The sequence below is a fragment of the Psammomys obesus genome, unplaced genomic scaffold, assembly GCF_907164565.1.
Source record: "Psammomys obesus unplaced genomic scaffold, mPsaObe1.curated_primary_1811, whole genome shotgun sequence".
Lineage (NCBI taxonomy): Eukaryota > Metazoa > Chordata > Mammalia > Rodentia > Muridae > Psammomys > Psammomys obesus.
In genome coordinates this window covers 12,166,046-12,175,115 of record NW_026596234.1, presented here as the reverse complement: position 1 = coordinate 12,175,115, position 9,070 = coordinate 12,166,046, and the positions used below count along the sequence as shown (strand labels likewise).

The 9,070-nt window shown below is 51.0% G+C and overlaps 1 protein-coding gene across 18 annotated transcripts in view; it reads right to left on the bottom strand.

The window, feature by feature from the left end:
- Positions 1-9,070, bottom strand: part of Zmynd8 (zinc finger MYND-type containing 8) — a 94,616-nt gene that overhangs the window by 16,562 nt on the left and 68,984 nt on the right. For 11 of the 18 annotated variants that reach the window (XM_055595887.1, XM_055595893.1, XM_055595898.1 and 8 more), the window contains 4 exons: positions 8,154-8,309; positions 7,049-7,558; positions 2,582-2,980; positions 184-374 (listed from right to left, as the gene is read on the bottom strand). In XM_055595887.1, the coding sequence (XP_055451862.1) occupies positions 184-374; positions 2,582-2,980; positions 7,049-7,558; positions 8,154-8,309 (1,256 nt within the window). The remainder of the gene's footprint in view (positions 1-183; positions 375-2,581; positions 2,981-7,048; positions 7,559-8,153; positions 8,310-9,070) is intronic. The other 7 variants (XM_055595895.1, XM_055595901.1, XM_055595899.1 and 4 more) reach the window with 1 other exon arrangement.

Genomic DNA, 9,070 nt, shown 5'->3' with positions numbered 1-9,070 from the left:
GATAGATAGATAGATAGATAGATAGATAGATAGATAGATAGATAGATGGATGAATGGAACTAACTGAAGACACCCAAATGCAAGACTGACTGTGGAGACCCTCTGTAAAGCCAGCAACTTAGCCTTCTCACAAACTACCATGGTGCCAATGATCCCATCACAGCCACGGTACCACCCACTCACTTTGCTGGTGTACTTGGCAATGTCTGCAGCCACATCCGCTGAGGCAGTGGCGATGGGCAGGTCGGCATTGATCGCAGACGCCAGGGTACTTGCAGAGCCCGAACTGCTGACCAGGGCTGCCGGCTGTGTGCTGGTCACCAGCGTGATAGTGGACGTCGATGGGCTCTGGGTGACTTCCTTCTGCTGGACAGCTAAGAAAGCAAAGGATCTGGTCAGCCCACCTATGCGGGAAGGCAAGGCCCAGCACGAAGCTGGGGCAAGGGAGGGAACTCTTCACACAGCCCTGGCCAGCTGTGAGTACCGGTGTCAGTCTCCCCTTGACCAAGCTCCAGCCAGGCAACTCTGAGCTCTCTTTTTGACTAGGTCCCAACCTTGACTGCAAAGACTTGAGCAAATACAAACATCTCTAAGAGTTCAAGGCTATGCACGGTTGAGGTGACTTAACCTGGCCTTGAAGAAAGAACCAGGCCACCAAAAGAACTTACAGGTGGACGCAGCCAACACCTAATGATGTGAGACCACTGTCTCTCCATGTCTGACCAGTCATTGGCAAACCCAGACAATGTTCCACACAGGCTCTCATTACAATGTTTAATTTTCCTGTCTCAGGGCCGCCCCCTTCTCCCTCTGAAATGCCAGCCAGCCCTGCACCAGTCACACTGGACTCCTTTCTCAGACCGGGCTGTACCAGTGTTCCATCAATTAAAATCACTTCCTACCGATTCCACTGGAGGGAATAATAGTCCATCACTCATTAAAATCTCAGTCCTTGACATTTTTGGGTTTTGCAGTGTTGGGAACTGAACCCAGGTCTTTGTTCATGCTGGGCACGCACTCTAAGCCCGAACATAACCATGGCCCAACAACTTTAAAAGTCCAACAGCACAGTACTCATTAAAACAAACATCGATCACTTTAATCGGTGGCAAAACGGGACTGCACTCATTAAAGTCAGCACGTGCCCCTGTGGCTAGGAGTGTGACATGCAAAGAATGATTAAAACCAATGTTTAGGCATTTTAATGAACAGGTGGTACAGGAACTCTTTGCTGATCACAGTCTGACCCAACCAGCCACAAAGCGTGCGATGGAGTGCTGCCGCTCGAAATCTGTCTCAGATCCTGTGGGTGCAGCAGTGTATCACTGATTAAAACTGGCCCTGACCAGTTGAAATAAGCTTTGCAATCTGACTACCTGGACTCTGAGGACCCCACTACCACCAGCTCTAGGCACTGAACCTGCAGGGACAGCCATGTTGCCCTAATCCCAGCTCCACGCCACTAGCTTCTATGCCCAGCATCAACCCAGCTCATTCTTGCCCTGCCCGGTTCCCCAGGCCTTCTCCACCCACCAGGCCTCACAGTCAGCTATGTGACGGTCCCTCACTGGGGTGAGCTCCAATGGAGAGAGCACAGGGAAAAGGAAGGGCTGGGTCTAGAGGAAGCTCCTTTGCCCCAAGGAACCAGGCCCAGAATCTGGCTCCTGTTACTGCCCAGATCCACACTTGGGCAGAGCTCTCAGCTGCAGGACAAGGACAGGCCTCCAGCGCTGAGCTTATCATGCAGCTTACATATCCCATGGTTCTTAGTGGCTGGCTCATCTTCAGCATGGAACTGAGCAAGCATTGGCTGGTTACTAAGGGAAACTTCAGCTCAACCAACCCCTCACAATCTAGACTTTTTCCCCAAAAGATGCCTAGAAGAACACTCACACTCATGAGACATATTACACAAAGATAAATTCATTGCAGCATAGCTTACTGTGGAGAAAAAAAAAAAAAGACAACAACTGAAAGCATTCTAAATACCCACCAGCAGGGGAATGCTTTAAATAAATTAGGGAATACTATGCAGCAGTCCAAAAGAATAAAACACAGACAGACCTCTAAAACATGCTGATGGATGGGAGGGAAGAAAAAAAAAATTCGAGAATGGTACCATTTTTGCTTTAAAAAAAAAAAAAAAAAAGGAAAGGAAAAAAAAGGTAATATTTTTATGGTATAATATATGGTATAAAAACCAATGTATACACATGCACTGGGAAAGGCTTTACAACTACTTATGATTGTCACAGAGGGTGGACAATGACGGGGACAGTGAATGGGCCCACACTTAGCATTCCACATACATAGTCTATCTCCTTCGAAAGGAGGAAACATGTATCATTTACAGAACAAAACAATAATATCTTCAATAAAAATAAAAAATATAAAATCAAGTGACTAGTAAAAGAGCAAGCCAGCTTTTGAAAATGGCGCCCTATAGGATGATGGGGAAGGCCTGCAATGACCGTGACACACACAGGAATCCCAGGGTGAAAAATTAAATGGGGATGGCTTTCTCCTGTTAATGTGGCAAAAAGGGGAGTGGTCGCCACAGGGAACAGCAGGGGCTCGGTACCTTTCACAGCCTGTCTGGTCTGATATCTCGTCCCCTGGGAAGAATGAGGTGGCTGTTGCTGCGGCTGCTGCTGCTGCTGCTGCTGCTGTTGCTGCTGCTGGCGCTGTATCTTCTGCATGTGCCACTTTTGGGAGGACGTTTGAAACTTACTTGGTGCGTTCCACACGACCCGCTGCACGGCCGGGACAGTCTCCTTCGGTAAGAGCGGCCTCTGCTTCTTCACCGGGCTCCCTGTGACAGTGGTGGCCGGAGCTGTGACCGTAACGGTAGACATCGTGCTGGTAGTGGCGGCCGCGGTGACCCCAGCTGCGGGTGTTTGGGTGGCTGAGCGGGTGAGCACCGGCGTCTCTGGGGGAGACTGGTTGCCTGCTGAGGCGGACGGTGGCGGTTTACCTATAGCTACGGCCAGGCAGCATGGAAACAAGCAGAAACTGGATTGGACTCCTGAGCAGGGACTTATCAAACCCCACCAGCCAGTTCTGGGTCAAACCTAGTAGAGGCAGATGCTGAAGCAATTCAAAGTGTCCCTAGAGCCCCAAGGACAAGCACGGCAGGTGCAGCAGCCCAGAGTGAGCTCACGCTTACATCCCACACCAGGACATGGCAAGCCCTCTGGGGGAAGAAGAGAGGGCAAGAGAAGAGAGGGCAAGAGCCTCCTGCTGACCCGCCTTAACTAGTGGCTCAAGCTATTGAGGACAGCCCAACAGCAGCCCTTCCAAAGAGGGGGGAAGCCTTGGGCTAGAAAATGAACAAGGCGGGGACCCCAAGACTAGATGGTACCGATTGTCAATGATGTACATCACAACACCATATCTACTTTCACCCGGGACAAAGTCACTGGGAGGGGCTGCCTAGACATTTCACAAAGGAATTCAGCCCCGGGCCTGAGGACCTTCCCCCAACACATTCAGCTGGGACTTCCTGCCCTTCAGACAGCCCAGTCTGGGCTTGAGTTCTAGATGTTTCTGCAACAACCCTTGGTGGACAGCACAGAATACCAGATTTCCTATCATGTACTGGTCAAGTACTCTGAGCCCCTCCACACACCACTTACAATCATTTTTTTTTTTTTTCAAGTCAGGGTTTCCCTGTGTAGCCCTGGCACTTGCTCTGTAGTCCAGGCTGGCCTCAAACTCAGAGATCTACCTGCCTCTGCCACTGTGCTGGGATTAAGGTTGTGAACCACTAATGCCTGTCAAGTTTTAAGTGGATTTGTTTTTTAAAGAGTTGTCTTAAAAGCATTATGTCAGAGTCTGGGGATGTAGCTCAGAGCGAGAGGCACTAACCATTCGTGCTTACCCAGGCTTAACAACACTAAACTGGGGATGGGGGTGGGACCTGGCAATGGGATGGGGAAGCCAGCACAGTAAGAAGTTAGTGGAGAAGCTGCTGGAAAATGGGTCAGAGCCAGGGCACATGGTAGTGGCTACAGAGAGGTTCCAGCTTGCACTCCACCCCACCCAGGGTGCTCAGATACCAAACAAGGGCACAAGGAAGCTTTGCCATCATAGACCACACTCCCTGGCATTTCATGAGGACGAAACTCGTCCTTTTACATTCAGATCACCCAGAAGAATACATGGTTATTCCAGATAGGAACTTGAGCAAGCTTTGGGTTACAGGAAGCCAAGGGGAATAGAAGAGAAGAGCCGCTATCTCCTCTTGAAGCACTAGTTTCCCGTCTGGTGAGCACCCTGCTGCTATGGGGACCAGAGTTCAGTCAAGGGGCATGGAGACGGGGCTGGCTGGCCCTCTTGGCTGGCCTGACAGACAGCAGACACAGCCCCTGTCTGCCCTGGGTAGAAGCAACTCCAAACTTGGCCATTGTAGCACAGCAGCTGGACGGGTGTGGCGCCTAGCAAGGGTTCTAACCTGAAGTGGCAGCTGTGGTGGCTTGTGTCACTGACGGTGACACGAGTCATTATCACTGCTGGGTAGCCAGCCTGGTTCACTTTTGAGGCCTCAAAAAGATCAGTTCCTCTCTCCTGACTGGCTTTCTGAGGTGTGCCTACTTAGGGTGATCTTTTTCCCCAATGAAAACTGCAGCAGAGACAAATGCTCTGTCAGAGATTCCTCGGGGTATGGCTTGTGGTTAGCAAGAATGTAGACATTTCTTCAATGGGACAAATTCCAGAAATTTCTTTAAGGATTTCTTCAATGGGCGTTTAGGGTGGGGTGGTTACAAAGCTCTGGGAAATTCAACTGTCCTACGGAATATAACCAATCACTCTAAAGAATTGCAGATTGTCCACTAGCCCCATTAAATTAATGAGCCAGAGGTCAGAGCTTGCAAGTTTAAGAACAGCCCTTCAAGGATGGAAATGTCCACAGTGATGGGAGTCAGGGTGTAAAAGCTGTGTCTACATCAGTACTCTGAGCTGAAAGATGGCTGCACTACACAGTGCCCTTCACTTCGGACTGACCAGAGGAAACATGGCTGTAGAGATGCTAAGGGCGCTAACCCAAAGGGAGGATCCACCCACCAACCCGGGGGCTCTGGTCTTACTGAGATTTAAGTTTTGCCTCCAGCCTCGGAAACCTGTTCTGATTGTGTTTTGTTCTAGAATCTTCTACCACGTACTCAGGCTTTTGCTGGATCTGCAGGCATTTCCTTCAGACATCAAGACCAGGAATAGCTCTGTAGAATGGTTTTGACTTCTTAAAACTATGAGATCTGTTAAGGAACCACACTTCCCTTTTTGCTTTCACTGCCAGGAAGCTCACAACCAAAATGGAAACCCTTGCTCATGCCCTGCCCCACAACTGAGGCAGCACGTTTTGTTTGGTCTGTGAGACAGGGTGTAATGTAGCCTAGGCTGGCACTGAAGTCTTTATTCTCCCACTTCTGCCAAGGGCTGGGATTAGAAGTTTGAGAGACCATGTCTACCTTAGTACAATTTTGTACATAAAACCTTTCCCCTAAGCCAGGGCAGAAGGCATGTTTCAGGGCTGGCAAAACGACTCGGAGGGTAAAGAAACGTGTCACCAAGTATCCTGGCCTGTGTTTGATCCTGAAAGAATAGCAGATTCTAATGTCACAAGGTTACGCCTACTGAGCATGCTCTCTGCAGGCATGTGCTCTACCTCCACTCCACACCTGAGACCGATTTCTGAGGCCTTCAACAGGCGTAAGAGACAGCTCTAGCGTGCTGTTTCTCCACCTCTTCCCCACACCACATCCCCTTTTTCTGCCACAGAAACCCGTCTTTACTAAGAACTGAGATGGCAGACTGCCCAGGTGGGCACTGGAAAAAAGGTTCTCGAAGCACAGCCAGGACCTGCTTTTAGCTACTGGGCTACAGGAATTTGGGGGTTGGGGACACAGATTCACACCTCACTCCTGCATTACAATGAGAAAGTAGCCCCTTTCAGAAACAAGGCTCAGTCAAAACCCAAGCCTGGCTGTCCCTCACCAAATACTTTGATCTCGAGTGCTGTTGGATGTTACCGGAATCTTCTGACCACCCACCTGCCCGGCCAAAAATTTGTTGTGACTGTCAGCCACTCCTCACTCATCCCTTCCGGGGAGGTCTCCAGCATGCCCACTGCAGCGGGTGCTGGCTTCACAGTAAGCAGCGAGCCTAAAGAGATTCAGGCAGTGGTCCTTAGCCTTGTAGGTTAAGCCTGGTGGTTCCCACCAGGGGGACGATGTGGTTGATGGGCAGATGCTCCTGCCATCTAGTGGCTAGAGGCCAGAGTTGCACCTAGACCGCCTCCAGGGCAAGGGGCAAAGAATTACAGAGAATCCAGGTCTCAGGTACTCAATGCACACAGAACAGACCATCACAGGAATCTCCTCCATTTTTTCAATGCCCCAAGAAGCCCTGGGTCACCCTGATACCACAACTAATGGATTCCTCCCCTAGTAAGAAAATGACAGTATCTTTCTTCTAAGAGAGCCCTTGACCCGAGGCCCACCCAAACGTCTGAATAGTAAAAGGCACTTTGCTAGGGGTTGAAGGAGGTGCTCAGTTGGTAGTGTGCTTGCCTAGTTATAAGGCCATGGATTCAGTCACCAGCACTTTTAAATCCGGACTGGTGGTGAGCTCCTGTAATCCTGTCACGTGGGAGGTGGAGGCAGAGGGACGAAAAGCTCAAGGTCATCCTTGCCTATACATAGTTCAAGGCCAAACAGAACTGTAATACAAAACCTTAAGCAAGCAGGCCTAAGGCTAAAGTGGCCTTCACAGGAAGCAGGCGCATGTGCCTGTGGGACCTATTTTCTGGTTGGCTATGTTGCGGATCAGGCAGGACCATGTTCAGATCATGGCCAACTGTACCAACCAGGCCTGAGTCACTCTCTGTCATGCTGGGCTTCAAAATCACATGAACTCAAGGAACAATAAATAGCTCAGTGGTAGGGTGCCTGCCTACCACACACAGGGCCTGGGTGTGATGCTCGCTCACCAAGGCCAACCACAAGTCAACCCCTGGGGGCTGGGGGCTGTGTCCATGTCCGTGACTTACCATCCTGCTTAGGTGATGGCACCTTGGCCTCCTTCTTGTTTTTTCGACCCTCCCGCCCAGAAGGATCCTCTCCTAAGTCTATGACAAGTTCGCTCTCTGAGTCAGAGTCCAAGCCCAGATGCACTGTGGGAGAATCTGTCTCATCCTTTCCCTTCAGCTTGTCCTTCGTGAGATGAGGTGATGGCTTTGCTTTCTCGACAAAGTCCTTCTCAGGCTCGGGGCTGGCCTTGTCCTTGGCAGGTACAGGGTCTGCCTTCTCACTGGGTGGTGAGTTACTCTTCACTTCCTCTTTGACCTCCACCGGGTTTGTGGGTTTGGGCTTTTTTTTGCCGGCTGCAGCGTCTTTGTCTACCCGACTCCCCTCTTTGTCCTCAGGGTCCTCCGGCTCATTCTTGGGCTTCTGTTCCTCATCGCTGACATACTCACTGTCGCTGCTTTCTGACTTTTCGGAGTCCTCTGAATCGCTGTGCTCGACAGCCGTGTAAACATCCTCTGAGATCTCATTTATGCCTAAGGTCAAAAAGGAAAGAGCCATAGCTCAGCCACACAAGAAAGTTGGAGGACGAGACACACACACACACCATCTCGGTGGGGACAGCAGGGAAGGGGGTTTGGGGGTGATCAAGATCCAAAGAAAGCAGAGGATCTACAGACTGACAGGTTTATGAGCGCTAAACCTAGTGTGGGGACGGGAGACTGTTGAAATAGAGGCCCAGAGAAAAACTGGGAACCAAAAGAGAAGCCTGGGCTCCTGACTCCACACCCCCCCTTCCAAGTATGAAGAGGCAGGCTTCCGCCTGTGTGGAGAACCTGAAAGCCAGCACAGACACAGGGGGCACTGGCCTGCCCTGCGCTCACCTGCCCTCACGCTTCCCAGCTGGGCAGTGCTGCCGGCTTACCCGTGTGCATGGGTCTTTTTGCCCCCTTTTTTTTTTTTTTTTTTTTACAATTCTCCTCTGCCCAACTCACAAATGAAGAATTTCCACATAAGAAACAAAGAGGAGGCTTCTATTCAAAGAACAGAGGAGCCAGCCTCTTCTGAAGACCCTGGTCCACAGCCATCTCCGAGAATGGGACCCACAGCGCAGGCAGGCAGGGGACGCACCTAGTTGTGCTTTGCAACTCTCTATGGTCTTGTCCAGGTTGAGCTGGAACCGGCTTCGAATCTGCCGCTTGGGAGAGATGAGAGGGACGGCAGCGGCGGACTGCTGCTGGACCGACTCGCTCAGCTCCTTCAGGTCCATCTCGGCTTTGCTTCGATCTGGAAGACAGCACCACAGTCAGACCAGGCTCTCAAGCACAGGAGAAGCACCACCACCCCTCACAGCCCAGGCGGGCAGGCCTTTGCGCATGTTTTCATCATCAGGCCACAACTGCATCCAGCTGCCCGGAGACTAGGAAGGTGCCAGGACACACGGGGCAGGCTTACCTTACCCCACAGAACTGACTTGACTATAGAAAATGTGCCCGTGGTAACATTTGTGGGGCTCAGCTGCATTTAAAAAAAAAAAAGGCTGCCGATAATCTACCCAATCTCAACCAACAGGAGGGAAACACCTGCCTGGCCTGAGTAGGGGGCCAGCTTCCCTCTAGCAAGAGGCATGGCACCCCCCAGAGGACCCCCTGAGCATGAGTCCCTGAGGCATACAAATAAGAGGCTTTGTCCTAGTCCATCCTGGTTGAGGCTTGAACAACAAAGACAGGAATCAGGGGCTATGCCCTTTCTAGCTTGAGTGTCAGCACCCAGGACAGGCCGGGAGAGACAGTGGAGGCCTCTCCTGTGGTACTGGCCTCGGCAGAAAAGTCTTCTCAGGTGAGGGCCAAAGTTCCTCAGCCCGACACTCGGATCTCGAGTTCCTTGGCTACCTCGGCCAAGGGCTGGCTGTTCGACCAGCCAGGCAAGATTTCTAAGAACCAGTGAGTTCACTGTTTGAATTGTTTCCCACCTCTCTCCTCAATGGCAAAAACTACAAAGACGAGAAGATGCAGAACGAAGGGCAGATTTGTAGGTGAGACTAGACT